The sequence below is a fragment of the Ursus americanus genome, chromosome 26 (assembly GCF_024610735.1).
Source record: "Ursus americanus isolate L20-20 chromosome 26, mUrsAme1.1.p, whole genome shotgun sequence".
In the NCBI taxonomy this organism is placed as follows: Eukaryota; Metazoa; Chordata; class Mammalia; order Carnivora; family Ursidae; genus Ursus; species Ursus americanus.
The window spans coordinates 44,167,836-44,186,431 of NC_142152.1; the positions used below are offsets into that span (position 1 = coordinate 44,167,836).

General features: G+C 63.4%; 1 protein-coding gene across 3 annotated transcripts in view; it reads left to right on the forward strand.

Annotated features, from left to right (window-relative positions):
• Positions 1-742: 742 nt before the first annotated feature.
• KIF26A (kinesin family member 26A) overlaps positions 743-18,596 on the forward strand; it is a 41,458-nt gene continuing 23,604 nt past the window's right edge. For all 3 annotated transcript variants that reach the window (XM_087856293.1, XM_045776196.2, XM_087856294.1), the window contains exons 1-3: positions 743-954; positions 1,306-1,551; positions 13,820-14,272. In XM_087856293.1, the coding sequence (XP_087712419.1) occupies positions 913-954; positions 1,306-1,551; positions 13,820-14,272 (741 nt within the window). In that variant the 5' untranslated portion in view covers positions 743-912. The remainder of the gene's footprint in view (positions 955-1,305; positions 1,552-13,819; positions 14,273-18,596) is intronic.

The following is an 18,596-nucleotide window of genomic DNA, read 5'->3' on the forward strand; positions in this document are numbered from 1 at the left end:
CAGCCGGAGACAAACAGGCAATTAATTCCGGAGCTAAGTTCCCATCTGCCAGGCCGGCTGACAACAGGTCCCGTGCACATCCCCGGGGCCAGCCGCGCCACCTCCTCCCGCTTCCCCGACGCAGAGCGAGCACACCCACCTTCCTGCACACGCGAGGCTGCAAAGACACGCGTGCCGCTTGCTGACTCGCCGAGAAACACATACACTGGCGCAGCCACTGCACGTTCCGAGGCGCACACCGCGGCGACGCTCACCTACGTGCGATTGTTAGACCCAAAGGGTGGCCAGCGACCCGCGGAGTGCGCTGGATTTGCAGGAAAAAGCGAGGGGGAGTCTGGGTCGAGGTTCAGCCCCTTCCTCCTCCCGCCTAGCTGTGTGACCTTGGGCAAGACCTTCCCCTCTGCCTCCTCAGTTTCCTCGCCTGTGAAGTGAGGAGTGGGTTGGCGCCTCCCAGGAGACGCGCGGACCCCACTGTCCCGGGAGAGGAGCAGGAAGGCGCATGCGCGCAACTGTACCGGGTATCTCAAGGAGGCCCCCAGCGCCCCTCCCTCGGGCTGGGACTCGCCTAACAGGTTGGGGTCCTTGCAGTGGGAGGGGCCGTGCGTCGAGGAGGGTCCCCTCCCCCACGCGTCGCCGAGCTGAGGGCCCGGGCGGGGCAGGACGGCCTTCCTGGAGCCCAGCTCCCCGGTCCCGGCCCCGCCCCCGAGCCCCGCCCCCGCCCCGCCCTCGCCTCCCTCGCACGCCCGCAGCCGCCGTCGCCGCCGCGCGCTCTCCTCCACTCGCCCGCGCCGCCAACTTCGGAACGGCCGGCCGGACCATGGGGACTCCCCTGGGCCGGATCACGTAGCTGCGGCGACCCCGGAGAGCCCTCCCGGCTCGAAGCGCCCGCCCGGCCCTTCCCGCGCCCAGGCCATGGGCGGCCGCGGCTCCCCGCTGTGCACCGCACCACCCGCGGTACGCGCGGCCGGGCCCCGAGAGGGAGGCGGCGGCTCGGCCCGGGCGGGCGCCCCGAGACAGAGTCCGGGACGCCGAGGATGCTCGCGGGGTGCGCTGCGCCCCCTGGGGGCCGCGCCTGGAGCGGAGCGCGGGGGGCGCCGGGCGTCCTGCTTTGGGGGGGGGCCGATCCCGACCTTGCAGGCTTGGAGAGGGCGGGCGGCAGGTTCGCGCCCTGCGTTCCTAACTTTGTCGAGCGCCTCACTCTGCGGTCGGGACGTTCTGAGTTCTGGAGTCACTGGCGCTGGGTCCCAGGGTGGCACTGCTCAGGGGCCCAGGCTCATGTCCCCTTCTGCCCCCACCCCCCCGCAGGTGGCCGAGGGCGGCCCGGCCCGTGAGCCGCTGCAGCTGCTGGAGGTGTCCCCCCGCAAGAGGCTGCCCAACGGGCCCGAGCAGGACCCATGCTGCAGCCGTCCTGCGCCCGAGGGCGCCGGTGCGGGCGCGGAGCAGGGCCACTCGGCGGGCGGAGGCGGCTGGTGCCGCCACTGCCACACGAAGCTCGCCGAGCTCAAGCGACAGGCGTGGAAGCTGGTCACCGGGCCCGGGACACCCCTCCGGGTAAGTGAGCCTTCCTCATACCGGCTTCTCCCGTGCTGCCATTTGGGAGACCTTGGGTCCCGGAGAGAAGTGAGGTTCCACCGATCTTTTTTTGACTAGTTCCTTCACCTTTCTGGGCCTCGGTTTCCCCTTCTGTAACGTGCTGTGTGTGAGTTGGAGCAGCTCATCCTAAGAGGCTCTGCGGTGGGATCGGTGGGGGGCTGGGCAGGCGTTTCTCCCGGGAGCCACAGATGTCCCGCAGCTGGAACCAGTCTGTGTTTTGGAGGGGGAAGGGAGAGAGGGAGGTGGCACGGACTCCACCCAGGGCGGGACAGCTCCTGCCCTGCCAGCAGCAAGAGGTTACTTGGTGCGTTGTCGCCCTTGGGGCACCTGGGCCCCCCGCCAGGTGTCTGGAAATTGCACACCTGGGGCTGGAGGGCTTGGAGGACCAAGAGGGTGAGCCTGCCGCTGTGAGGGGGGCCCCGCCTGCCCCCTCCCTGGGTCATGAATGAGAATTGTGTCTGGGACACAGCCCGGGGCTTTGCCACCTTAGGCACTGGCCACCCATTTGGGAATGGAGCGGCTGGGCGCCTGCAGCCTAGGTGTTTGCCCGCAGAGGGGCTCTGCCAGATTCTCCAGCCAATGGGCTTGCCCTGGTCTTGGAAGGAGCTGGGACCATTGTTCGAGGAACAATGAGCCCTGGAAGTTTGCAAAGCCTGGGAAGGTGGGGGTCTCCAGAGGAAGCCCTTCCCGCCAGACCTTCAGTCTTTTTGAAAGCGTTCTTGGGAAGTCCGAATAATCCCCATTGAATCTAAATATAGTTCTCTAAGGAGGCTTAGCAGGCCGGGATGGAGGCAAGAGCCTGGGTTCCCGGGGGTCCCATGGTGTTCCTGTCTCGGGCAGGGCAGGGAAGGGAGGTGAGTCTGGTTTCTGCGGCCAGGAGAGGGGACCTGTGACTTGCCCTGGGGTGGGGCTGGACCCTCCCGCTCTGCTGCTCAGAGCTGGATGCAGCCTTTCCAAGCTCTGTGACCCTGGATGGCCTGAATCTGGTTGAAAAGACAAGAGAGGACCTTCGGGGTCCCATGAGAGGGTGATTTGGGACAGACTTCCTGGGGGCCTGTCAGAGCTATCGGGCTATCTTATTACCCCATTAGGGGAAACAGACCCGAGAGAGGAGGGGCTTCAGTGACTGAGCTGGGTTTTGCCCAGCAGCGCTGGGCATGTGGCCTGCTGGTTGCAGGTGGGTGAGGGATCCTGGTGAGAGCCCCTCATGGGGGCAAGGGTGTGGCTCAGTGGTCTCCTCCTGCCCATGCTGATCAGGGAAGTCTCCTGACCACCCAGAGTGCTCACCAACCCCCTGCCCAAGCCTGTTTTGAATTTGGCAGTACCCCTCAGTGCCAGGTGGGGGCTCACCCCCTCTCCTGGCCATCCCTGCTACCCAACAGCATGCTCACCCAGCAGACCAGGGTCCTGTGCTTTGTTCCTGGTCTGCGGCCCCTCCCCCTCCGTGTTTCCTCCTTTGTCAGATGGGTGTAGCCTCCTGAGGCCCTTCTGGGAGTGGGATCCAACCTGTAGGGTATGTGCCCCGGGGGAGGGAAAGCCTCACTATCCATTGTTTTTCCAGTGAGGATGGAAGCAGGTCTTGGGGGGCTCCAGGCCCTAGGGCTGAGCCACCCAAACCAGGGGACATGGGTGTTTGGGCCTGAGATCCTGGGACCTTGGTAGGTGTCCTTGTCCTGGGCAACCCAGGCTCTCCCCGGCATCCTGGCTGAATCTCAGCCTGCCACCTCTCCCGTCTGCCCCAGAACTTCCTTTGGGGAGGGCTGTGGAGGTGGGTCTAGGACACATACATGGACCCGCCCCTGCTTTGGGTTAGGAAGGTCCCTGGGGGGACCCGTGTGTGACTGGCTTCGGGTGAGCACGGTGCACCTCTGAATTGGGCCCATGTCCAGGAGCCCTGAGCTCTGTGCTGAGGCCAGCAAGGCACTGGAGCATGGAGTTGGTGTTCCAGGATTTTCCGTAGGGGGCCCTTTCATGTTTTTCATCATGCAGAGATGAACTTCATAAGGACAGCACTTCAGACTAGGGATGGGGGGGCTTGCTGGGCTCCTGTGGCTGGGGTGGGGTTGGAGCTGGACCACAGCCTGGCTATTGGAGGCCCTCATCTGGGGGTCCCTGCTTGATCTCAGGTGTAGAGGGAGGCTTGCGAGGGTGGAGGGACAGTGGACGTGAGCCAGGCCAAGGTCACCCCATCCTGTGATGACTCTCCGCCCAGCTGGCTCCTTGTCCACACTCCTTATTGGCAGACAGCTCCATGCTCTGGGACCTTGGGCAGTTTTGTTGAGATGTGGGACCATCTTTGTACCCATTTCACAGGCAGGTAGAGCGGTGCCAGCACATGGAGGCTCGAGCACCTGAGCCCTTGCTGCTTTGCTAGGATGTGGGCTCGAGGGTCATTCCGTGCCTGCGTCTTGGTGCCCATGGGGGTTAAGTGGGGGCAGTTGGAGCCCTGCCCAGCCTTCAGGGGGCCTGCCTCTCCCTTGCTGCTGTGTCCTCTCTTCAATCTATGCCTGCCTCAGCTTCCCCACTGGGGAAGTGAGGGTGACCATGGTCCCCATTGAGGGATGTCATCTATGTGGAGTGGATAGCCCTGTGCCCTGATGCCACTGGGGGGGGCACAGGGATGGAACACGCTCTGCCTGCCCAGGTCGTAGCCTGGGAGGCTGGCTGTCCCACCTGAACCAGGAAGGGCAGTGGGCCTGGGTGTGAAGGAGATACCCGGATGGGGGCCTTCAGGTCGGGCAGCCCTCACTGCTGCTGGCCGTCGCCCAGTGTACCTCCACTCTGCTCTCACTAGGTTTCCCAGGCCTTGTGTCAGGGTGACCCCTTCAGGAGCCTTCCATGGCTGAGAGCCATGGCCTCTGGACTGTCCCGCAGCCTCCCAGGGCCCTGCCCCCTGTGGGCCCTGCTACAGACACCTGTCTCCTCCCCAGACCCCCAGCGTCCCCAGGCCACCCTGCCAGTTCTCTCCTCTGAGCTCCCTGTGCCCCTCCCAGGGGACCCTGCCTCTGAGAAGTCAGCTGGGGGCTCGCAACACCTCCCTCAAAGGGACCAACTCCAGGCCTTCCTCTTCTGCCACCTGAGTGCCCCCCAGTTTGGCACCGGCCCCTCTGTCCTTCTTATTCCCCCAAGCCTGAGGCCCTGGCCTTACCTGTTCTGTGTCCTTACCCGCCACGGTGAGCTGGTCACCAGGTTCCTGCAGACCCCTTTCAGCCTCCCCTTCAATCTGGTCCCCGATGCCCGCCCACCCCCAGCTTCCACCCTCAGGGCACCCAGAGGGGACTTGCTGAACCATGGACCCGTTAGGAGGGGTGTCTGGCCAGTCCCAGCCCTGCTGTCCTGTCCTGGTCCTGTCAGATCCAGGCTCATTGGGAGCCGCACCCCTGCACATGGGGTCACCTCTGCCTGAAGGCCCCTTCCTCCCCCTCCATCCCGTGGTGGTCTGTCACAGTGCTCCTTTTGCAGACCCCCAGCCCTCGTCCTGCCCATGCTGAGTGGGCATAACCACAGCCCCAGTTGCCAGCGCCCCCAGTGCTGCTGCCCGTGCGGCTGACCATGGCGGGGACACTCAGACGCGCTGACTGGCTTCACTCTGAGTTCACAGCTCTGGCTGCTCCTCCATTGTCATTGAGCCTCCTCCTCCCCTCCTGCGTGCTTGCCCTCCCCCCATCTCTGGGAGGCCACTGCTGCTGCCACCTGACAGTGTCCTTTCGCAGCCCCTTCCACACCCCTTGACCACTGTGTGGTTTCCGTGCCTCTGGGCTGCCCCAAGGCCGGGAGCTCTGTCAGGGCAGGCATGGGGTCCAGGTAACCCGGAGACATTTGTTGAATGACTAAGTGACTGGGCTTTTCCTCCCACGCCCTTCCGTGTTCACCCCCACACCTTTGGGGCTGGATTCCTGCTCTCCCCTCCCCTACCCTGGGTGACAGCCCCCATGGGGGATGGCGATCCTTACCCTCTTTGTGGCAGTGGTGGCCTGGATCCTGCTTGGGGACCCATTCCAGCCACCAGTGAGATGCGTCATGCAGAGGTGGTCCTCCTCCAGGGACCCCGTGACATTCGCCGTGTCAGTACTGGTGCCGAATTGATTAGTGCCCCTGATGGGGGAAAGGGATCAATTCTCATTTAGCTCTTGCAAATCTCTTGCTCACCCTGGCAGGGGTCTCATCGTCTGAAACCCCTGTGAGCTCCAGATGGTCCCTGACCTCTGGTACAGCCCCCAGACGTTTGCTCACACTTCGACCAACTGGATAGCGAGTCTGAAGGCTCCCGGGAAGGGGCATGGGCTCCCGCCCAGTGCGCGCCTCAGGGTCACCTAACTAGGCTCCTGAGGCTGGTGTCCTGGGGACCCTCCTGCTTGTCTGTAGTCCAGTTTCGGGAGGGGGGGTAGTTCTGCCAGCTCAGTGTTCATCTGTCACCCCCCCACCAGGAAGACTTGAGGGCTCCCTGTGTGCTCTGTGTCCATGGCCCCAGCTCTGATCGCACTGACATGCAACAGCGGGGTCCTGGTGCTGCTGTCCCAACTGGCCTGTGGTCCTGGGAGGACAGGGCTGAGCCTGGCTGGTGTGGGACATCTGCTGCCTGTGGTGAGAGTCCCTGAACTGTTCCCCGCACTGTTTGGAGCCTGGCTGGAGCTCTCCCGGTTTCTGGGGCCACCCCGGTGCCAGGGCCATGGTGTCTGCCTTGGAGCTCTACAGGCTGGGGAACTCGGCCTCAGCAGTGTTCCCCAGCTGAGCCAGGTGTTGGCAGGCTCTGGAGGCAGCCAGGGAGGTGTGAGAGGGGCGGGAGCTCCCTGGGGCTGGTGGCTGGGCAGTCTCCCAGCTGGCAGGGGCCTGGATGACTCAGCTGGGAAGGGATCAGTCTGTAGGGCTCGGAGGCTCCCAGGCCACTCGGGGGGACCATGCCTGGGCAGGGCGAGGGAGGAGGCCACGTTAGGCCTAGCCTTGCCATCCAGCCTCCGTGAGGCCTCAGCTGGCCCCTCCCCACCCTGGGCTGGCTCCCTCCTTCTTAGAGAGACAGTGGTCTAGCCAGTGTCCCCTGGTGTCCTTTGGTTCAGTAACGGAAGGATGGGCTCCTTGCGCTTGTCTTAACTCCTGCTGGTCCGGGGTTTCAGGGAGTGAGCGTGGGCAGTGGGGGTGGGGGGTGGGATTGTGAGCCACCGCCCTCTGAGCACCAGCCACAAGCAGAGAAGCAGCTTCGGGAACTGGCTGGGGCGCGGTCCCTGCCGTCGTCCCATCCCTCGTGCCTCATGGGAGGGAGTTTGCTTGAGGGGGTCGGCTGCACTCAGAGGTGGGGCCGAGCCAGGGCGTGCGTAGTGGTGAGGGGCCTTGCTGCCTCTCTGTGGAGAGGAGAGGTGCAGGGACAGGGAGGGCTGACTCCCTCGCTCCCCCTGGGTTAAAAGGGGGGCATTTTCACTTTTGGTGTCATGTTTTATGGCTGGGGGACCCCCATGGGGCTGTGTGCATGGTTCCTGGCACTCGGTGGGAGGGGCTCCCTGGTCTCATCTGGTCTGGTCTTGGTCCCCTTGGCAGCATCCCAGGCTTTGGCTCTGGGGGCTGGACCGGGGCAGGGGTGGGTGGGCTCAGCCGGGCACCTGGGGCCGACAGATTTATGGTCCCGCGTGGCCCAGGGCCAGTGGCGCTGCGTTCACCTCTGACCCTGTATGATGGATGCTGGCCCACGTCGCTGCCTGTTTTTGGGTGGAACCTGCCAGTCGCTGGCCCTGCCCCGTACCCTGCTTGGGGCAGGGCTGTAGGGTCGCCCCATCCCTAAAGGTCCCTGTCCCCCCTTCACAGCCACGGTGCAAGGCCACAGCCCAGCCCCGCAGACTCGGCCTGTCTAAAACCCGAGGGGTTGTCTGGCAGCCATTGCAGTGTGGCTTGCTTGGTGGTTGCCCGTAATGTGGCCACAGGCTCCTGATCTCATCCCTGGGGTCCCCTCTCCTTGGCCCCGTCCCTTCTTGAACCCTCCACACTTTGAGCCCCAGCCTTGCTGCCCAGGCTTTGTGGTCTGATCCGAGTGTCTTAGGCTCAGGCTCAGGGTAGTGGGGGAGTAACGTGGTTCCCAGCGGCGTGGGTGCGTGTGGAGGTGGGTCCGTGTCCCCCGCGCTCCGGCTCTTATCCAGCCCGTGCGGTGGGCCAGCGGGAGGCCTGGGGGTGCCTGGCAGTGGCGTGTCCAGGTGCTGGATCCCGAGATGATGTTGGGACCCATCCTGCCTTGTGTCTGAGTTCTTCGCTGGGTAATTGGCGAGGAGGGTTGGCTGGGTTTGTGCCGTGGGATGGGCTGCCCTGTGGGGAGTGGGACCCCTCCTCTCTCAGAACGTCCCTGAGGCCTGGTGAGAAGAGGAACCTCAGCGTGGACACCCAGGGTACCTGGCCTGTGGGGCTGTGCTTCAGAAAGGGGGGCAGGGAGCTGGGCAGACGGGAGGGCTGATACCAGCAACCTGTCTGCAGGCCTCTGAGCAAAACACACTGACTCCTACCGCCCTGCCGGTGGGGGAGGGAATAGCAGGCCTGCCTAAGGGCGCTCCCCCTGGTGGCTCTGCCTCCAGTGTTTGTGTGCAGAACTGAAGTGCTGTGGACCTGGGAGGGCTCTGGAGAGGGGCATCTAGGAGGGCTTCCTGGAGGAGGCGGCATTTGATCTCGGTTAGAAGTAGATCCACAGAGATGGGTGAGGGCCCCTGGGGGGAGGGAACATTAAGAGCTCCAAGACAGGGATGGCTGGAGCATACATGGAGATTGTCCCGGGGTGCCAGGTAGAATGCAGAGGGGAAACCAGGATGGGGTCAAGGGTCAGGAGGTGTGGTGGAGGGAAGTTACACTCCAGCCCTGGAGCAGAGACTGGGGCCTGGCATGTCCTGGGAGGTCCTTTGATTCAACAGCTGCAGCCATGGGCTCTCCCGGCAGCCTCGCCGAAGGGACCACTTGCATGCAAAGGTTCCTAGCAAGAGATCGTAGGTTACCTGGGGGGCCAGCTGAGGGGTGGGGGCTCCATTCCGTATCTGTACTTGCCCTTTGCTCTTGGGGCCCCCCAGGTCAGCGTCCAGCCTCCCTGGGGTTCAGAGCCCTCCTGAGTGGCACCAGGGAGCTCTGACCATGGCCTGGCTTGCAGGGTACAGCGTGGACCCCACCCTAGTGGTGAGAATCTGCTGTGCCCGTTGCTCAGATGAGGAAAATGAGGTCCCTGGGGGCTGCAGCCGCACCCACAGAGTTGGACTGAAAGCCCTATCTGGTTGAGCTCCGGGCTCCTCCGAGGTATGTGAAGCGCCTCCTCTCAGTGGCTATGCTCCTGGAATGTGGCCTCTCTGTCCCCTGCCCCCCTGCTGCCGAGGCCATCCTGCTGGTGTGGCCTTCAGCCGCCAGGGTCCCGGCCGCCCTTGTGTGGCATCGTGGCGTCGGGTGGAGGACAGGGGCGGCCATTGAACGGAGGGGGTCTCAATGAACTAGTGTGTGCCCTGAGCTGCCCAGCTGGCTGGTGCCTGGCACGGCGCCTTGGGGACAGGTGCCAGTCCGTGCTGGGTGGGCTGGGCTGCACCCCCTGCTCTCCCCACCCCAATCTCTGGCAGAGGAGGGGAGCCAGTGTCAGCTCTGGGGCCTTCAGAACTGCAGACCGATGGGTCTGGAGTGGTGTTCAGGGTTCTGGCAGATGGGGAAGGGTCAAGTTCAGGGCTCTCCAGGTCTTCCTGCTAGACCCAGTGGGCGTGGGTGGGCAGGGCCTCTGGCTGACCGTTGGGCCCTTGGTGAGGTGCCTGGCATTTGGGAGGGGCTGGGGTGGCCCAGGTGTGGCTGGCTGGCATAAACTGAACCCCTGCCACCCCCCTCCGGGTCCACCAGGCTGCACGAGCCATGAGACAGCAGCACTTGGCCCGGCAGCCAGGGTCCCTTCCTGGACCTGCCGTTAGCTCCGGAAGCGGTGGCCGCACGGGGTCAGGGCCCGGGCGTTTTGTGTGTGGAGGAAAGGGAGGATGAGGTAGAGGGGCTATGGCCAGCGAGGACCCCACGCTCTGTGCCGAGGAGAGCCTGTTTGTCCTCCTAGAGGCCCCGTGGACCCCCTTTCTAAAGGCAGGGTGACAGGCTCAGGGAAGGTTGTCTTGCAGTTTTGAGGTCTGGGGGTTTCTCCTGACTGGGGAGCAGAGCCCCTTCCTTACCCCCATGTTGGCCTCGGCTTGGGGATCTGGTCAGCTCCTGTCCTGCCCTGTGGGTGGGCTCGGCTGGCCCTGGGCGGGGAGAAGCCGGCCCTGGCAGGACGAAGGGGCTGCTCATCCCCGAAGAAGCGCTCTGGGCCTCCAATGCAGGAGAAAATGGAAGGGTTACTTAAAGCAACTTGGAGACCCTAGAAAGGAGATGAAAAATGGCAAGTCATTATTTTTAAGTGGGGGGGGGGGTCTCCCTAAAACCCCGGCGACATGATGGCTAGGTGGTGTGCGATGCTAAATTGAATCAAATTAAGAAAAACATTTTCCAAATGCAAGTAAAATATCTGTTTAATTAGACTGTAGAGAGGAAATGAGAAGTAATATTTTGCAGTGGGGTGGTCACTGCCTTTCCGAAGGAGCTGGGCTCCAGAGAGGGGGTGGGTGAGAAGGAGCGTGGCGGCTGGGGCTCTTGGGGGTCAAAATTCCTGAAAGTGGGCCGACGACCCCTCAGGGGCTTGGTCCTGTGGACCCTGGGAGCTGCCCGGAGGCTCCCTTGGCTGGGAGAGGAGAAGGGCTGGCTGCCCCTCCCGGCCTTCCAGCCGCCCGCCTGTACTACGGTCTGGGGGCTGTTGGCTTGTGATGGGAAGGCTGAAGGCCACCGGGTCCTGGAGAGGGGAGGAGGGCGGGGCTGCCCCGCTTTTATCTCTGTGAAGGCTGCCCGGGGGTATCAAGTGCCATGGAAGATGCCTTCCCCCCTCCTTGGAGTCCCGAGCACTGGGCCAGGGGGCTGGGGAAGGCTGTCCTGGCTAAAGCTTGCTGTTTGCCAAGCCGGTCCAGCAGACTGGGGAGGTCTTGGGTCCCTCCAGTGTGAAGTGCAGGCTTCCAGGTGACCGAGCGTGCCGTGAGTGTCCCATGCTGCTCAGTGGGCTCGCTTTTGCCTGAGCAGGGAACGTTCCCTGCCCTGCCCTCCCTGGCCCAGCCTAGTGCTGCCTGGCCCGTCAGAGGGCCTCAGGGTTGGGCAGCTCTCAGCCCCATGGGGTCTCTGTGTGGTAACCCAGGGCAGGTCTCTCTCTGTCTCCTGTGTGTGACATGAGACAAAAGTTGCAGAGATGCCCCCTGCCCCTGCCCTGCCAGGAGCCCCCTGCAGCCCTGGGGTATCAGCTGGCTCCTCTGCAAGGATGGTATTGCCCCTCACCCCCTGCCGGCTGCTAGCGCTGGGAATGGGTGGGTGGCCCCATGGTGGGCTGTGGCCCTGGGATGGGCCCAGGTGTGTCTGGGCCGGGCCTCCTGGGGGCTCGTGAAGCAGGAATTGGGTTTGGTGTGGCGCCCCCTGCCCCCACAGCCCCTCACCAGAGCAGACCTCCATGGTTCCCTCCTGGGGCTTTGATGCCCAAAGCCTGAGGCCTTGGTGGGGCTGGGGCCTCTGTGACAGCTGCCATCTGAATTCCTGATGACACAGCTGGGAAGGGGGTTTGCTCTGGCTTCCTGTCGCCTCCAGCCCCCCTGTGCCCGGCCAGCATGGTGGGAGCCTGGAGCAGGCTCAGGTCAGTTAGCACCCCCACCCCCTGCTCTGCCTTTCCTTCCTGCCTGCTCTGTGCAGGCCGTGCAGGGGGTGCCCCGGGGCTCCCCCATAGGCCTGAGGTCCCCAGGCCAGGCAGGGCGCTGGAACAATGGGCAGCTTGGCCTGGGGGGGTTGGGGGGGCTGGGTGGGGCTGGGCTGCCTTTCAAGTCAGCTAATGGCTTTAGCAGGCCGCACTTCCTTCCCCTCACACCCGTCCACCATTAGCAGCCTCCCGCTGAGTGGAAAACCAGGGTAATCAGAGCCGGGCCCTGGAAAACAGGCAGGGAGTGACAAGTGACAGAGCCAGGCCCTGTGTGAGCCCGGCCTGTGGCTGGGGGACCGCGTCTGGATTCCATCTGTGGCCCCACGTGCCAGCCGCGGGGCGGGGGGGGGGGGGGGGCTCCTGCAGGGTTTCCGGACGCCTCCGCCTACCACTGCGGGGCTCCCACGGCCCTGTGCCGAGAGTCCTGCTGCGGGGCTGCGGCGGGGAGGGGGGGGGTGTCCGCTAATCGGGACCAGACCTGCTGGCACTTCCGAGGGCTGGGGTGCTCTGGCCCACACCGGAGCCAATGCAGGCCTTCCGGAGGGACCCACAGGTCGGGCAGCTGGTGCGACCAGCCTGGCCAGGGGCCACCCTTTTATTGGAGCTGACCTACCTGGGGTATGTGAGGACGATGGCGGTCTGTGGCTGAGGCTGAGCGGGGCTTCCAGGGAGTTCTGGCGGTCCCGTGGATGGCGGAGCAGAGCCGGCGCCCCTCTCAGCAAGGCCACACGGCCGCAGCGGGTCCCGGGCACCTGTGTGCGGGGGTCAGGCTGGCAGGGTCAGGCTTGGGGAGCCTGGCTGGGTTGAAGGACGTGCCCCTGCTCGATGGTGGCCTCAGCTTCCTCTTCTGAGTCGTGGGTGTATTTGGGGAAGCCGTAGTCCCTCCGGTGGTCAGCAGCATGGCTGGCCTGGAGTCCGGTCTTGCCCTGAGGCCAGCGAGGAGGGAGCGGCCTGGGGCCAGGGCGGGGAAAGTCTCCAGCTCGGGGGAGTCGTAGCAGGCCCCTGCTGGGGTGGGGAGAGGGCAGGTTGAGGGCCAGCCGAGTTCCCCAGCTGGCCAAAGGGAAGACATAGGCCCACATTTGGGGTTTGTTCTGTCGAGGGCACTGGGAAAGTCCTGGGTGGTCATGGCCACAGTTGGGCCGCCCTGGCCAGGCACCTGTGGCTGGGCCTTACCTCTCAGGGGAGGGGACAGGATGCAGAGGGGTTGGCCCTGGCTTAGATCCTGATCCCCGCAGGGCTGCTGCCCCCCCCCGGGAGGTGCCAAGGCAGAGCTGGTAGGGCTGTCAAGGGACGGGGCGTAGGACCTGGGACTATGACTCTTGATAACGTCTTTCCAGTGAGGTTCCTTCTGAAGATTGGCTCTCTCTTCCTCCTCCTCCTTCCAGAGGTGTCACCTCTTCCAGGAAGCCCTCCCTGATCTCCAGGCCCTGGGCTGACCTGGCTCCTGTCCTTAGCCCTTTCTGGGCACCACGCTCACAGTTAGGGAGACCTGTGTGTCCCCCTCATGCAGTGCACGGCAGGGGGAACGGGGCTGCAGGGGCAGCCACCAAGCACCACAGACCCTGAGGCCCAAGTCCGTGCCTACGGTGGAGCGGGGTGGGCATGGAGCTTCCAGCTTCCTTGCCAGCTGCCGCTCGTGTGTCCATCCTCGTGTGTCCACTCACCGCTCCCAGTGTCACTGTGCGGCCTGACTTCCGCGGGCACGGTTAGTGCGGGGCCACAGTTTACTTTCCTGCAGATCCTGACCAGGGCTGCAGGCTTCCCAAAGGCCGGGAGAGGGTGTCCAGCCCTCCCGCCCCACCCCCGCTGGGGTCGAGCCAGGGAACCCCTCATGGCTCTGGACAGATGTTGCTTTCTCCCGGGGCCCCGGGTGCTCACTGCATGCGGCCATGCCGCAGAAGGGCTCTGGGCCGGACTGTGGGGTATCTGGCCCTGCTTCTGCCGGCCTCCCGGCTGCTGCTTCTTTTTTTTTTTTTATAAAGATTTTATTTATTTATTTAACACAGAGACAGCCAGAGAGAGAGGGAACACAAGCAGGGGGAGTGGAAGAGGAAGAAGCAGGCTCATAGTGGAGGAGCCTGATGTGGGGCTCGATCCCAGAACGCTGGGATCACGCCCTGAGCCGAAGGCAGATGCTTAACCGCTGTGCCACCCAGGCGCCCCTCCCGGCTGCTTCTTGACCACCCGGCCTGGGCTGCTGGTGGCCTGGTTGTTGGGGGAGTGCGCAGACGCCTCGTCAGCCGGGAGTGGGCACGGTAATGAGGGCAGGAGGCGGCAGGTAGCTGTCAGGGGCACCGTGGGCCTCACATTAAGCGCTGATAATTATTTTCCTGCTGGGCTCATGCAGATGAAACCATTTGGGGCTTGTTAATCAGTTATGGATTATGCGGCGGCCACAGCATGAGCTTGCCCCTCGCCGTGGAGGGTGAGGCACGAGTGGCTGGGTCCTGGTGCCCCGGCACTGACCACCTTTGTCCTTTGTTTCCCCAGGACCCTTGCCTCTCTGCTCTGCTTCTCGACAAGCTGCCGGCCCCTGGGGCCCTGCCCGCCTGCCGCCCAGAGGCCGAGCGCCGCTGTGACGTCTGTGCCACGCACCTGAACCAGCTCACGCGGGAGGCCCTGCGGTTGCTACAGGTGCCCGCCAGCCGCGAGGACCCTGACGCCTCTCACGGAGACCCTGGCCTTGTGCCCTCCGGCCCCGGCGCCGTGACCGGCCCGTGGGATGTACCAGTGCCTGCTGGCCTGTCAGGGAGGCAGCCGGGCCGAACGGGGCCAGACAAGAGGAAGGGGCTGGCCTGGCCATCTGGGCCCAGTGTCCAGGTGTCGGTGGCACCAGCTGGCTTGGGCGGAGCCCTGAGCACGGTCACCATCCAGGCCCAGCAGTGCCTGGAAGGCATGTGGAGTGTCTCGAGGGTCAACAGCTTCCTGCCTCCATCCTGCCTGGTGAGTCCCCTGGGCAGGGTGGGCTGCCGGCCTCCTGGGACCACCAGGCAGGGCAGTGGGCAGCTGGGTCAGACCTGGGTTCCCTCCTGGGGGTTCCTGTCCACATCTCAGCATGGCCCACGTTGTCTTGGCTCAGTGGCTTCCCTTGAATCAAGGGGCCACGCACACAGGGGGAGGCCCAGTCAAGTCTGCTGGCAGCGTCACAGTGGGCAGGGTCCTCCCACGTCCCCGGGGGCATTGTGTCGTACGGCACCTGTGTGTGTGGCCGGGGTTGGTGTTGGCCACTCCTGCTTCTGAGAACACGTGTGGTGCTGTGGGCTGATGGGAGGGCCTCTGGGACAGGGTCAGACCCGCCTTCTTAGGGGGAGTGGCAGAGGGAACATCCCCTTGTGAGGAGGGGTCCCCAGTAGCCCTGCCCCTCCAGGTTCTCCTGCCATGCCAGGCACCCCCCCAAGGCTGTGGCCCAGCTGACAGAGCTTGGAGTGTAGGGTGTGGCCCGCAGGTGGTGGAGGAGGTCTGTGTCCACTCCCGTGGCCTCTCAGGAGATGCTTCTTTTAGTCGGCTGCAGAATGCCCCCCGCAAAGGCTCTTCTCCTTGGGTGCCCCAGATTGTCACCCACACCAGGGAGCATGGCCTCCATGGTACCAGCTCTGGGCACCAATGGGCACTGTGGGTGCCATGGACGTGGGCCAGGTGTCCTCAGGCAGAGCCCTAGGCCAGCGTCACCCCCATGGGTTGGGATGAAGCCAGCCTTGGAGGGCGGGGCTGAGACCAGCCGCATTCCCGCGAGCCACAGAGCCTGGCCAGTGGTGGTCTCTCCAGTGTCTACTCTGCCCCCGGTTTTCCACCGAGCAGAAAGTGTACCAGGGTGGGGGTTGGGGTGGGGGAGGGGGGGTTGTTGGATTAGGGGTCTCCTGGGACACTGGAGGTAGTTGGTTTGGGTTTGGGGAGTACGTGAGGTTAACTGTGCTGGGGGCTGTCCTGGGAAGGCCTTTCCCCAGAAAGCACCTGCTGCTCTGCCTGAACCTCAGGGGATCCTCCTCCCAGGGAGTCTGCGCCCCCAGCTGTGCCCACCTAGTTAGTTAAGTACTGAGACTGGCAGCTCACAGAGGGTTCATCGGGCAGGCAAGTAGGAAGGACCTTCCAAGCAGAAGGAACCCTCCCTGTGGGGTGCAAAGCCTGAGGCTTCCCTGGAGGTATGAAGTTTCTAGGCCTGTTTGGAGGTGTGAAGCATCCAGTCCTCCCTTGAGGTGTGAAGCATGAGGCCTCCCTGGAGGTGTGAAGCATGAGGCCTCCCTGGAGGTGTGATTCATCCAGACCTCCCTGGAGGTGTGAAGCATGTGGCTTCCCTGGAGGTATGAAGCTTCTAGGCCTCGTTGGAGGTGTGAAGCATGAGGCCTCCCTGAAGTTGTGAAGCATGAGGCCTTCCTGGAGGTGTGAAGCACAGAGGCCTTGTTGGAGATATGAAACATCTAGGCCTTCCTGGAGGTGTGAAGCATAAGGCCTCGCTGGAGGTGTGAAGCTTCTAGGCCTCCCTGTCGGTGTGAAGCATGAGGCCTCCCTGGAGGTGTGAAGTACAGAGGCCTTGTTGGAGGTATGAAACTTCTAGGCCTCCCTGGAGGTGTGAGGCATGAGGCCTCCCTGGAGGTGTGAAGCATAAGGCCTCGCTGGAGGTGTGAAGCATCCAGTCCTCCCTGGAGGTGTGAAGCATGAGGCCTCCCTGGAGGTGTGAAGCATGAGGCCTCCCTGGAGGTGTGTAGCATGAAGCCTCACTGGAGATGTGAATCATCCAGGCCTCCCTGGAGATGTGAAGCACGAGGCCTCGCTGGAGGTGTGAAGCACGAGGCCTCGCTGGAGGTGTGAAGTATGAGGCCTTGCTGGAGGTGTGAAGCATGAGGCCTCGTTGGAGGTGTGAGGCATCAGGAGATAGGGCTGTGGGAGGGAGCAGGGGAGGTGGAAGAGGGATTGGGGGCCAGGGCCAGGCTGTGTTAGTGTGTGTGGATATATGGAGAAGTGCCCCTGCTGCTGCCTGCATCACCCACCCGACGGAGCCAGGGGCAGAGATCAGTGGATGACTGTGAAAGCTAGTTTTGCTTGGCCTGTTCTCCAGTCACCGCAGAGCCGGCTGCACGAGCTTGCCCAGTGAGTGTCTCTGAAATAGAGCAGTGGGTAGACCTTCCTTCCCTATGGGCTCTGTGCCCCATGGGGCTGTGGGGGTGGAGGCACAGGGAATGTCCCCAGCTGCTGGGGCAAGGTCAAATACAATCCCAAAGCAGAACAGACCCCTGCCCTGTCCCCACCTCTGGGCTCGTTGGCCCCTCTGAGTTCAGTGAGACCATGCTGGTCAATATCTCCACCTCCAACATGGCCTTTGAAGGGATCCTGCCCTTGCCGGGAGCTGGACCCTGTGACCCATTGCTGGGGTCGGTCCTCTGGAGGGCACTCTGTCCTTGGGGATGGGGTGCATAGGGACTCAGGGAAGAACTTTGGGTTATGAACTAGCTTGTGGTTGGTGTGAAGATGTCCTCTGGATGTGATCTTGTTGCTTCTGACTCCTCCTTTACTAAGTCCTGGGGTGAGGCCAAGAGGAGGGAGGCCAGCCCCCACCATGCGTGCCTGGTGCCTCCTGGCCTGAGGCTGGGCTGCCCAGAGGAATGTGCTGGGGGCAGCACTGAGTTGAGGAGGCAGCTCAGGAGAGCTGGTTGGCTTCCTGGAGGAGGTGGCATTGAGCTGGGCCCAGAGGGAAGTGTCAGAGATGATGGACCCAGCATGAGGTGGGGACTGAGGTGTGGTGGGGACTGTGGGGGCTACTAGCAATAGCCAGGGGGCTCCTTACCTGGGGAGGGAGCTGAATGCATGTCTTGCCAGGGTCTCGAGTGCCAGGCAGAGAGGGCAGTTGGCTTTTGCGCCGAGAGTGCCCAGGAGATACAGGAGGGACGGGAGATGACAGTGGGAACGAGTGGGGTTGGCATGGCCGGCCTCGGCAGGATTTATTCCTCCCTGGGCCCCAGGGGGGTGTCACCGGCCTCTTGCTGGGCAGCCCCGCCAGCAGCCAGCACATTGTAAAACGTGGGCATTTAAGGCTCTTTCTCTGTTTTATGTGCACACATTGATTGCGTTCGGGGTGGGGGGAATGGATTTATAATTAGACAACTGTTCTGGCGATCAATGGGGAGATTATTAGAAGCATAAATACAACTTTAGGATTCAGATGAGGTAATTTCCCCGAACCAGGGCATCGATCGCTAGAAGTGGCTCTGGAATGTTAAGCCATGGTGAGGAAATGTTTCTGGAGGACGTGCTGTGAGTGTCCACGACAGCCCATCCATGGCCCCGGGGCGCGGACTCTTTCCAGCAGGCATGGATCCTGCTGGCCAGGAGGGCCCTCTGGTCTAGTGTGTGGAGAGAAGGCAGATTGTGGCAGGGATGGTCTTTGGAGGGGGAGGCGGGGGACCCCGGGCTCTGAGGGCCCAGAACATTCTGGGTGCTATGGCTGGGAGCCTGCCCCGTGGTCCTGCAGGGGATCAAGTCATGGGCCTGACCATCTGCAGAGCCAGCCATGGCTGTAATCAAAACTGAAGCCCATCTCTGTCATCTGGGAGCACAGAGCTCGGCCCTTTCTGGCTCATTCCACCTCCCCAGTGTCCAGTGATGCTTCCTGGTTGTGGGGCCCACCTGGCCGTGGGCAGTCTGGTGGATGCTTTCCTTACTGTCAGGTCAAGGCAGCTCTGCCACTGTAGAGAACAGAGGTGTGCGTGGGAGCCAGGCTCTGGCCCGTTGCTACCCTGGTTGCCCTGAGATGCCGGCTGATGGCCACGGGGCCACCCCAGCTCCTCTGCCCTGGCCCGCTCTGCTTGGTCAGGCTGTGAGCTGTGGCCTGTCTCCCCACGCTGACAGATGTTCACAGGACACTTGTACCCATTTCACAGCTGGAGACCATGAGCCTTCATGGTCGGCTGGGAGGAGCATGGGCCGGGCCGCCCGGGGCGGGGGCTCAATGGTCGATGGTGCTGCTCCCAGGCCAGCAGAGTCTGTGTAAACCTTCCTGTGTCCTGCAGACACATCCTGCCCAGGGCCTGGGGCTCCTAGTCCAGCGAGAACCCAGAGCTGAGGGCTCCTGGTGGATCATGGGGGCTGGGGCAGTGGAGGCCCTGTCTGGATAGGGAGGACAGAGGGCTTCCTGGAGGAGGTGCTGCACACTTCTTCGATGTGTGGAACAGGAGGTGAGGTCATTTTGGTGGAGTCCTGGGAGCAGGTTGTGTGGCCGCAGCTTGGGAGTGTTCCTGACCCTTGTACCAGCCTGCTTTCCTCCCCTTGTCCCTGT